The following is a 12,081-nucleotide window of genomic DNA, read 5'->3' as shown; positions in this document are numbered from 1 at the left end:
TCATTTCACACTGTCTGATCTCTCTAAAAATGAGACACAAAGAGCACAGACAAATCACAAAGAACTCACTGGTGAATATGAAAACACAAGACAAAATGACACAAATGGAGCTTGATCTGCTTCTTGATTACTCCTCCAACGCCTACAGCAACTGCACTACAGATCTAACTTTACAACTCCCAATCCTTACCCTTCTAGGAGTCAAACTGCTACCGATTCCTCCTGTGCCCCCTTGTCTTCTGCCCAGCCATCTCCCACTGCACACAAAAACATCCCAAACCAAGACCTGGACAAAGCCAAACATTCAGACCCTCAAACTACCAAGGCAGACCAAGCAGCAGGTGTAAACAGTGTAGTCATGACGCCCAAAATGGCTCGCGCAGGGCCTAAGATCTTCGACAAAGTCCGTGCTTTCGAAGAGCGAAGGGCAAGCTTGGACTTGCCAGGGGGAGCAGCAGGATCAGGGCTTGGACGAGCAAGTTCTTTTGACTCGGACGACAGCGGAAAGAAATCCGGAGGCCTCACTAAAGAGGAGGGTCGACTCCTGCAAGGGGTAGCCCAGAAGCGAGCCGCCTTCAAGCAACGGGCCTCATCTTTAGAGGACAAGACAAGCTACTCCCAGAAGGTCCAGACCTACCAGAGCAAGTTCGCAGAGGAGCTGCAGCGCATCAAGAAACTGGTGGGGAAGCCCAGCTTGAAGAAGGCGTATTCCACCGAGCAGCTGTCCCAGAAAGAGAGGCTGACCACAGGGAAAGTGGAGCCCATTCCTCCACAAGTGGTGAAAAAGTTGGAGGCCCGGGAGCGAGCCCTGGGGGACGCCAGAGTTGAAGAACTGCAGATGTCTCGACAGGGGAAAGGGAATCAAAGTACTGAAAAGGAAAACATGACACAGCCAAATCTACCAGTGGATATCTCATCAGGAGGAAGCACAGGGAATATCTCTGTTGCCATGGAGACAGCACCGGATAACCAGTTACCAGGGAAACCATTGCCAACAGCAACAAGGACAAGCATCACCAGGTTTGGAAAAGATCCTCTCGACATCTAAATTTTGTGTATTTCTGAAATCATTTGTGAACTTTGGGTTTTCTTTGTAATTCAGCTGCTTGTAAACAAATCAAGACACAACATTCCAACCACTCGACACTATTTGAATATTTATACCACACTTGTCAGCATTACATAACAGTTTTCTTGTCTTGGCACGCAGGGAAATCCTACAAAACTCTCCGGCAGCTGACAAAGACACACTTGTTGCCACGACGCATAAACCCTCATCCCCAGTTAGAGATCTGGGGGCCGATTCAAAGATGGAAACCAAGATGGATGACAAATCAGACCACAGATCGCCAAGCCCGAGCGGGAAGAGAGCATCCCCGGTAACCGTGAGGCAACCAGGGTCTCAGTATCCACCCAAGCCACCCAGACTCACCCCATCACCCACCCCTTCCATCAGTCCGCTCATGAAAAGGAGGAAGGCTGAAATGGGGCGAACGTCTCCGGCCTTGAAGGTGAATATCCCTACGATTTTAGTGGAGGATGAGCCAATGGAGACGGAATGTGCTCAGGACGGGAACAAGGAAGAAAGCAGGACCAGGAGGAAGGAGGGGAGGGTTCGCAAGAGCAGGAAAGGCCGATCAAGTCAACCAAGGTCTCCTGAAGAGGGTAAGACAAATACAATAATTCTTTAGAATATAAGTGAAGCCAAGAGAAGCCGTAGAGTCAAACAGTGACTGTTGGCACCAACAGTTGAAGGTTGCTCTAGATGCCCCAGTGTCTATGGCAAAAATGTCTTTGATTGTCAGCTCTTTTAGGCAGTTTCAGGCAGTTGTGCCTGCTATATTTGAACCTTTCCAAAAAGTCCTTGTTTGGCACCCTTAAGGTTTCCTAAAACTAAAGCCTGAAGTTGTACTTACAGAATGTCTTTTCATACATCTGTCTTCCCCTTTATTTTGATGAATTGTTTTACTTTTCATTTTGTTAAATGGGTGGACTTTGCACCACACAGTTAGGGAAAGTTAGAGTAAAGCTAGATTTATATGCTTCTGCTTAGCTGTAGCTACACCAAAGTTTAAATACACCTAAATGACAGGAAAAGTGACTCACTTTTCAGTCAAACTATTATATAAAGTCAACAGTAAGAGAAACGTTGTCAGCTGTAATAAAGTGAGTAGCCTGCCGTTTCGCAGCTTGAACTTCAAGAAATATGAAATCTTGTCACATGAATTGTGATTATATATCTTGTTTTTAATTGGATAACAAGCAGAAAAGGTGGGGAACAAACAATCAAGTTTGTTTGCTAAGTGCTGCTAAATATTAAACGCTGTGCCTTTAAATGATGACTTTCTGATTTTAAAAGTGACGTCACAAATCTAACATAGCAGCCACACAGAAATGATTATGACTGATTTCCCCACAATAAAGAGATAAGTTTTATTTCTAGGTAGCAAAGAAACATTTAAATCTAAAACGACTTTATTTAAGTAGCTTCATTGTTTCTAAAATTGAGAGGAAAGGTGAGTCAACACGTTAGTCAAACTGTTTTATATAGACAACAAGAAAAAGGGGGCAGAAATTAAGTGAGTAGCCTGCTGTTTTGCTGACAGCAAGTGCTTATGGAATGCCTAAAACAATTTTAAGAAATATGAAATTTTTGTTCATGGGTTGTGACCATATATCTTGTTTTTAACAGTAAAGCATGTGGGAAACAAACAGCCTAGCTTGTTTGCTAAATGCTGCGAAATGGTGCTAAATATTAACACAGGAATTATAATGACTGATTTACCCAAGGTGAAGGAGTTTTTTTAATTGGATAAATTGTAGAAATAGGTCTAAAATTGAAAAAAAAAAAACAAGTCACAGCGTGTTAGTCAAGATATTTTATAAAGACAACAGTAAGAAAGAAGTGGCCCTGTGTGATTAAGTGAGTAGCCTGCTGTTTTGCTGACAGTTGATTCTTATGGAAAGCCTTGAAAGTAATGCTCACAGTTTTAAGAAATATGAAAAAAAAACTGGGACACAAAAATTCATATTTATTTGCTAAACTCTTCTAATTATGCTACATATTAACTATATACCTTGAAATGAAGATAAGGACATTAATTTCATGTTTAAGTAGCAAACAATTTTTTTGAAATTTAATATAACTACACTTTAAGTGGTTGCATTGTTGTTTTAGATCTAACAACATTAAGAAAGAAGTAGTCTTCTGTAATTGAGTAGCCTGCTATTTTTGCTGGGAGTTGATGCTGATGGAAAGCTTTGAACTTAATGCTCACAGTTTTGAAAATGGGACGTTTTTGCCCATGGATAATGACTGTATATCTTGTCTAAAAAACAAAATAACAAGCCAGAAAAGTGGGACCTTTTAGTGAGGATTTTTAGAGTTTAAAAGCTACGACACAAACCTGTCGCACAGTAACATTTATCCACAATAAGTAGCTAATATTTTTAATTAAAAAAGACTTCATTTTAAGTTATAACATTGTTGAAATAAATCAAAAATTTACATGAAAAGCAAGTTGCTAGTCTTGCTATTAAGTAAAGTCAGCAGTAAGAGAAAAGTTGTCAGCTGTTATTCAGTGAGTAGCCTGCCGTTTTGCGGACAGCTGGTGCTTATGTAAAGCCCTGAATTTTACTCTCAGAATTTCAAGAAATAGGACATTTTTGCTCTTGATTTGTGACTTGAAAACAAGTAAAAGGTGGGAAACAAACAACTATAGTGTACTTATTGTAAGTGGAAATGGGAAAACACCTGAAAGCTGTTGTTTTAGAAGCAAATTGATGAGAAACTAGAGGAGAGTTTGTATCTTAAGCTAAATAGCATATAATATGAAAAAAGGATGTCAAACTGATATGTATCTATTGTGTTGTATACGTTGGTAAATATATATCTAATGCACAGACTTTACTCGAGGTAAAACTCATTGACAACAAACCAATGTAGCCAATGACTACTTCAAGCTCTCAACCAGGCTGTAGAGCTCCAGGAGATTCACATAAACCCGACCTGTCTTTTTCAGGCGGATCATCCGATGACTCTTACCTGTCTGCTGATGACGAGCCCGCTGAGGCTCCGAGGTTCGAGAGGCCACTTCAGGACGCCACGGCATCCAGCAGCAGTGAGGTCACACTGAGGTGTATAATCAGCGGTAGTCCAACCCCTACAGGTACAACAAAGAGCCACTTTATTTTAAAGGAAATACTTAAAAGTTAGCTGTGGATAATTCAGTTTTTTGTTCTTTCTTATGAGCATTTTGTTGAGGTTTTTATGTGTTACCTGGAGAAATATAATTGTAAGAAAGCATTTTTTGTACACAAATCTTCTTGTAATTTGGTTATCTAGTTCTTTTGTTCTCATTTCTTCATTATTTAAAAGGGCATATAAGATCTGATGGTGTCTGTTTGCAACAAAAATAACCAAATAAGATTAGTTTAAAATTCTATCTTTAAAGAAAATAGATCTTTATTTTTTTCAGCAATAATTGCACAACGAAAACAGCCTGGTTTATCCATTACACATCTTGGTGAGGTGGATTGTGCTACATCAGTGTTTCTGTGGGAGGTGTTGTTGATTTCATTGTTTGTGTGAATGTTTTCTTCTCTGCCTCCTCAGTGACATGGAGGAAGAACAACGTGGAGATACGGACCGATGCCTTCCATGTGGTGAAGTATGAAGGGGAGCGGCACAGTCTGGTGATAAAACACATGAGGCCGAACAACGCCGGGTCGTACTGCGTCTCAGCTGTCAACCCAGCGGGAAGAGCGTCCTGCAGCGCCACTATCTACATCCAGTCAGGTGAGATAAAGCCAGAGATGGCTGTCACACAGAAAGATTTCCACAGTTTGATTTGTTGTTACAGTGACACATATCCAAGCGTGTAACATACATTTAAATGAAGTCACATGAAAAATGATGCTCTCCTTGCACGCTTTAATCCGCTGCCAGCCCTCCTCCGCCTGACATTCTGTCTTAACGACTACAAAGGCCTGCTGGAGCTCAGCATCCCGACCGTGGCTCCTCGCAGCGATAGTTGCCATGGCAACCCATTAATTCTTAAAGGCACTGAGCTCCCCCTCAGTGCCGATTCGAAAAACACAGACCTGCCCCGTCACATAAAGGTCCCTGGAGTCTTAAAGGCAGACGTGGCATTCAGGATGAGGAGTAAACAAAACAAAAATTCTTTTTGGAAAAAGAAAAAAATGTAAATATGCCTGAGGTGTTTTTGTGTCTGCAGAGTACAGCAATCAGCATATGAGTGAAGCCTGTACCTATCCAGGATTTTTTTTGAGTATGTTAGTACAACCCCAATTCCAAAAAAAGTTGGGGCACTGTTTAAAAAATAAATAAAAATGGAATGCAGTGCATTAATCTAATAAACCCTTATTTTATTCAAAATGGAACATGGACAACATATCTGATGTTGAAATTTCTATGAAAAACTTGAGCTCATTTTGAATTTAATGTCAGCAGCACATTTCAAAAAAGTAGGGACGGGGCAACAAAAGGCTGGAAAAGTAAGTTGCAATGAAACAGGCGTGATTCTGTACAGGAACCACTGTATGAGCTCAAGAAAGCTTCCAGAAATCATTTTCTGTTTACACAGTTAACTATGCCATCAACAAATGCCAGTTAAAGCTGTATCATACAAAGAAAAAGCCATATGTGAGTTTTTCTTCTGGGCCAAAATTCATTTAAGATGGACTGAGGCAAAATGGAAAACTGTTCTGTAGTCAGGTGAATCACAATTTGGAATTTGTTTTTGAAAGGTTTTTTGTGTGTGTGTGTCCTTCAGCTGTTCTTCATTAGTACAACTAACCCAATGGTGGACAATTTTGTTTTTGATTGTCAAAATTGCAGACAAACTACAAATAAATTGTTCAGAAACATTTATTGTGAATGTAATTTGAAAAGGTACTTTTTCTCGGCCAAATATTGCCAATGTATTTTTGCAAGTAAGAAAGGGCTCTCTGTCTTGGTTCAAGTCTGACTGAAGAGCATTAAGTTTCTGTACCTTTTGTTACAAAGAATCATCAAAATAATGGAGATTTTATCAATTTGAAACACGGTACTTGCCAATGGTTTTGTACATTTTTTCAGAGTTTGTCTGCTATTTTTGATCATTAAAAACAAACAAAGTTGCTCAAAATTTCCCAAATGTTGACATTTTTCAGCTGAATGGGGATACAGGACATCTATTTAGTATTCTTTTCTGTAAAGAAATGATAAATAGCTGTTGCCGTACTAGAATTATATACTCTCATGTGATTCTAGCAAAACTCAAACCACATTGAAACCTGTTTGATACAATGGTGACAAACATTGATGTCCTGGACAGCCAATATTGGGCAGTTTTTTGTATAGTCAAAAATATTTGCTAACTGTGACTCACTGTCTTGGTTGTACAAAAATACCTGTAACATTTTATACATTGAGATCATCAAAATCTTCTTTACCGTTAAACACCATGTGTTTCGAATGACCATATCACTGTTATTTTAATGATCAGTGGCATCAGCAAGTACAGAAACTTCATGCTCTTATTTGTAAACAAAAAGAGAGACACAGAGAGCAGTGTCTCAATTACAGAAATATATTGGCAACATTTGGAAAATTGGGTGGAGCTGGACTAGACAAGAGGATCTGGCTGCAGGCCTCTATGGTGGGGCGTTTCGGGCTCATCTGTTGTAGACCTCTACAATGGGGCGACCTTGAATGTATACATTACCCAAGCCAGAACCAGAATATGCCACATGACGTATACTTTGATATGATAAGTGGCTATTTTTCACAGCAGCAGCATTGCATCAATAAATCTGAAAAATGTACTGAGGGGGATAAATTGTTATCTAATACACAGCAAACTAAAGAAATCCCAAAGGGGGTTAGGGTTAGGGGGAGGGGGATAAAATTAAAAATTATGCCCCACAACCTAAAGAAACCCCTAAGAGTGTTAGGGTTAGGGCCCTGAACCCTAAAGGTTAGGGTAAGAGGGAGGGGATAAAATAACACACTAGAAACTGAGGAAAGCCCAAGGAGGGTTAAAGTTAGTTAGTTATCCCACGTGTTTTTATAGATAAAACAAAAAGTACCCATTATTGGGTGGCTGTTACTTCTATTTTGCTGTTGTGATCTCTAATAGGTCAGCCTTTTTGCCAGTTCCACCCACATTTCCAAATGTTTCCATTTTATTTGCACAATTTGGACAGAATTTTAATTTTTTTTTATGGGTTAAAATTTTGGCTCAAGATTATTATTTATCAGTATTTCTTGATACCATCCGTCATTTGTCATTTTAAAACACATGGACCAACATCAGGTGTCCAGATCCTTTTACTTTTCTTGCAGTGCAAACAAACAGGTTTCTATATACTTAATTCTTTTACTAGAATCACCTCAAAGTTAACAACCATTTGTCCTTTCTCTGCAGAAAAACTACCAAGACAAATCTCATGCATCACCATTTAGCTAGGATATGTTTATGGGTCCATATTGCTCAGCCCTATCCTAGAGTGTTGATTCAGCTCGTGTAAATGCATCTTACACTTCTCCTCTTTTGTCAACAAATGCGAGCGTAGTCTCTGCTCCAGTCTCAACAGCAGCTCGGGGCCTGTGTTGCCATATTAGGCCAGTGGAGTCGAACTTGCGGGAGTATTTTTAGCCGCCCTCTTGTTCTCTCGGGTAATTGCAGTCTGCTTTATGTCCCCCCGTGTGAGATTACTGCCGCAATCATGGAGTTTTTCATCCCTGTCGTTTTTACACCCCAGACTTTGGAGTTGTCAAAATGTGCTGGTAGATTATGTGAGTCATTGTAGCTGGGAACAGTTGAGATTTTTTGGCAATGTGAGCCAAAAGTGAGGGGGAGAGTGACTGAATAGCTGCAAAGGATGCCAAAACTCAACATGCTGAAAGAGATTAACATTGTTTTCTTGTGCTTTATACACAAAGCAATCAATCAAATACATCTGTAGGGCAAAATCCTCAATTTTTGCGCAATGAATAAAGACTTTTGTTTGAAAATTTAAAAGAATGCGAGTATGACAGTGACAGGGAGCAGAGGATGAGAAGGTTAGCTGGCTCTGACTGTGCTGCAGTTGTGTAAGAGTTGGCAGGTTTAAGTAAATACTCCCGGGAGTTATTCCCTTGAGCATAGCAGCAGAGATGTGACTCTAGGTAAGTTATTTTTCCATTTTAATGCCTGTGCAGTGATATTTCAACAAAATACCTATGTGCTTACGCTTAATATTCCTGCATCAATTGTTTGTCTGTAAGGAGTGTAAGTGTTTTACTGCCGTGAGTTAATTCTCCTCCGTTTGTCTTTTTTACCATTTACTTTGACTTTTTTCTGCTGTAGATTGCACAGGAAGATGTCTTTCCTCCTGTTTTTGACTGTTCAGTTAGTTTAACAGAAGCATTTTTATCTCTACACCCTACTGCTGTTCTCCCTTCAAAGGATGACAAGTTTTTATTCTGTTCCACTGATGGATATTTTTCATTTTCAGTGGTTACAATGTTATCAACTCATGCCGGAGCTTGAGGTCTAACAGAGAAAGTGAGAATAAAAAAAGGCAAAAAGAGAAGTCTAAAGAGAGGTACTGCAGCGTGTCAGTGTTTTATATTTCTCTACCCAGCAGTGAATTAATTCTGACTTCACCGCCGGGAGTTGAGACGTAGCGTCTGTCCTGGAACTCCACGGGAATAAGCGAGTGATTGGGTCAGGGATTAAGGGATTAATTCATTATCTGTGACTTCAGAGAGGTCCCCGCTTCCTACGCCGCTCTGTGTGGGAGCAAGTGGCCCGCTCTACTCCAACTCATCTTGGCGAAGAAAGTCATCTCCAAAAAACGAGCAAAGACTGTAAACACGAGCACGCTGACAGATTGTAAACTCAGAAAGGTTTAAAGAGCCTCCCTCCATTAGTGCCATGTTGACCATATCACAGAGATTTATGCCTAATTACTTGAATTAAAATGAGTCCAAATCAGAGCGGATGTCTTCTTGAATCTAATTAAGTGAATTAGATTTACTATCATACTTATGCGAAATGTCTTATTGCTTGTTCCAGAGCCCACCCACACACAATGTGGGAAACCAGAATTCAGCAGTCCCATCCAATCAGATGAGGAGTATCTGAGCCCTCAAGAGGAGGCCATGGAGATTGGGGAGTCACCTGCTCCCACCAAAAGGGTCCACTTTACTGAACCGCCATCTTTTCAGGTAAAACATTGTCAGCAGTTACCAGCAACAACCTATGAAGAGGTATTTTCCTTAAACTTTGCACAAATGTTCAGTTTGACTCAAGATTCAATCATGAAATGATTGTTCTTTGGAAGTCAGAGGTCAAGGTCATAGGGCCTAATGTTCAACCCTTGCTTGTGGATGCTACTTCCCAAATCCTTAAAGGATTTCGTTAAACTTTCTACAAATGTTTACTCTTACTGAAGGATAAACCGAACAAACATTAATGATATAAGGTTAACTGGCTAAGAGCATTGGGCCTTATGTTCATCCCTTACTCTTGAGTGCAATATCCCGAAAGGGTTTTGCAGAATTTCCACAAACTTAGTACAGATGTCCACTCTGACTCAAGGATAAACCAAACAAACATTAATGATCTAAGGTTAACTGGCTAGGAGCATTGGGCCTTATGTTCATCCCTTACTTGTGAGTGCAATATCCCAAAAGGGTTTTGAAAAATCATAGGTCATAGGCCCTCATGTTCATCCCTTGTTTGCCAATGTGACATCCCATAAATTCTTTAATGACTTACCTTCAGACTTTGTACAGATGTTCACTCTGACTAATTTAAAAGCAGATTTTAGTAATTGTTGGTGAAAAATTAAGCTAATTGGGCCTCATGTTCATCCCTTGCATTCCTTGCATGTCCACTTTGACTCAAAGAAGCATTGATTAGATTTAAGAGACTGTAGGTTGAAGGTCAATGTAATTGGGCCTCATGTTCATCCCTTACTGGTGTACGCAATATCTCAAGAACACCTTTAGGAGATAAAACGTTAGGTCTCTGGAGAAAATGGTTGTAAGGATACGTCGTTGGGCCTCATGCTCATCCATTGTTTGCGGACCTAATATCTTAAGAAGGCTTTGAGTGATTTCCTCCAAACATAGCATGAATGTCTAATCTGATTCAAGTATGAATTTATTACATTTTGAAAAATTTAGCTTAAAGCTCAAGTCATCAGGCCTCATGTTCATGCCTTGCTTGTGAATGTAATATCAAAAGTAACCTTTTAATCTGTTGCTTCAAAATTTGCACAATTGCCCATTTTTACACCAGGATGTAATGATAGGTCTCTGGAGAACGTGGATGAAAGGTCAAGTCATCTGGCCTAATGTTCATCCCTTTCTTCTGGATGTAATATCTGAATTACACTTTAAAGGAATTTGCTCTGGACTTGCTAGAATGTCCACTTCGACTCAAGTATGAACTGATTAGATTTTGGTGATCTAGATAAACGGTCAAGTCACAGCGCCTCATGCTCATCACTTGCTTGCCAATGTGATATCTCTTAAGGTCAAGGAAATTGGGCCCCATGCCCATCCCTTGCTTGTGAGCACAATATCTCAAGAACATTTCAAGGTTTGTTTGTTTTTTTAAAGTCTGCACGAAAGTCCACTTTGACCAAAGTCTTCGGAGGAGTCTTTGGAGATTGTAGGTTGAACGTTAAGTCATCAGGCCTCATTTTCATCCCTTTTGTGCGAATGCGATATCTTAAGAAGGCTAAGAGGGATTTTCTTTAAATATCGCAGAAATATCCACTGTGACTCAAGGGTGAACTGATTAGTTTTCAGAGATCATACTTTAAAGATCAGGTCTTTAGGCCTCATGTTCATTCTTTACTTGTCAATTTGATATCTCAAGAGTGCACTCAGTAAGTTTCCTTTAACTTTCCACAAATTTACATTCTGACTCAAGGATGAACTCATTCAATTTTGGAGACTGTAGGTTCAGGGTCAGATTTTTTAGGCCTTCTGTTCATGGCTTGCTTGGTTGCATGATATCTTAAGAATGTGTCAAGGAGTTTACCTCAGATTTTGTAGAAATGTCCTCAGTGACACAGGGATGAACCGATAGGATTTTGGAGATCCAAGGTTAATAGTCAGGACAATGGGCCTTACGTTCATGCCTTGCTTGTCTAGGCAATATCTCCAGAGTGCTAAGAGGAATTTTCCATAAACTTCATGCCAATGCCAGCTCTGACTCAAGCATTAACCGATGGGAAATTGGACGAAGTGGGTTTACGGTCAAGTCACAGGGCCTGATGTTTATTCCTTGCTTGTGAATGGAATATCTCAAATTTTTTTGAGGGATTTTATTAAAACTTTGCATTAATTTCAGCTCAGTCTCAAGGATAAACTGTATACCCCTGCCCTTTTCTTGGCCTTTCTTTCTTGGACTGGCACAAAATTTCCTCAAAACAGCAAAAAAAGTCGAATCAATTGTCAATATAGCTGTAAAATAACTGATTTTGATTGTTTAAGAGCTGAAATAGTTTGCTGATAAATTGGCTGGTCTTCATCGTCATGCCCTCATACTTTAATTCATAAAATAATGTGACTGTTCAACAGGTGGCGCCGGCAGATCAGAGTGTAACTGAAGGTCAGGATGTCGTCATCTCAGTGAAGATCAGAGGGCAGCCCAAACCCATGGTTTACTGGTGAGACACCTCTTTTTAAAGCTTCATTACTTACAGGTTTTTGTAGACACCTACATCCATTATTTCCACCAAGGTTACCCGCCGTCAGGCAGACACGGTGCTTTATTAAGCATGTGAGCGTAAACATCTGTGACAGCCACTTTGTTCCGACCCAGGCTGAAGGACAGAGTCACGGTGAAGACAGCGGGGCGCTTCTCCGTGCGGGAGACGGCCGAGGGCAGCAGCGAAATGAGAATCAGCTCAGCTCAGAGGGCAGACGGCGGACTTTATATGTGCAAGATCATCAACGAGCACGGGGCCAAGCAGGCCGAGTGCAGAGTGGATGTCAGAGGTCAGTGATGAGGACATGGAGCAGTCTGGTTCAATTATCTATTAACATTTGTAGTATTTTAACTCTGGTTTTTC

General features: G+C 40.3%; 1 protein-coding gene across 7 annotated transcripts in view; it reads left to right on the top strand.

Moving 5' to 3' along the window:
- spega (striated muscle enriched protein kinase a) overlaps window positions 1-12,081 on the top strand; it is an 88,272-nt gene that overhangs the window by 42,708 nt on the left and 33,483 nt on the right. For all 7 annotated transcript variants that reach the window (XM_041781645.1, XM_041781643.1, XM_041781644.1 and 4 more), the window contains 7 exons: window positions 199-1,020; window positions 1,211-1,665; window positions 4,023-4,169; window positions 4,616-4,798; window positions 9,066-9,217; window positions 11,588-11,676; window positions 11,832-12,007. In XM_041781645.1, coding sequence (XP_041637579.1) covers window positions 199-1,020; window positions 1,211-1,665; window positions 4,023-4,169; window positions 4,616-4,798; window positions 9,066-9,217; window positions 11,588-11,676; window positions 11,832-12,007 — 2,024 coding nt within the window. The remainder of the gene's footprint in view (window positions 1-198; window positions 1,021-1,210; window positions 1,666-4,022; window positions 4,170-4,615; window positions 4,799-9,065; window positions 9,218-11,587; window positions 11,677-11,831; window positions 12,008-12,081) is intronic.

Source organism: Cheilinus undulatus, linkage group 24, assembly GCF_018320785.1.
Source record: "Cheilinus undulatus linkage group 24, ASM1832078v1, whole genome shotgun sequence".
Taxonomy (NCBI): Eukaryota; Metazoa; Chordata; class Actinopteri; order Labriformes; family Labridae; genus Cheilinus; species Cheilinus undulatus.
The sequence above is the reverse complement of the archived record's forward strand: the minus strand, read 5'-3'. Positions and strand labels throughout refer to the sequence as shown.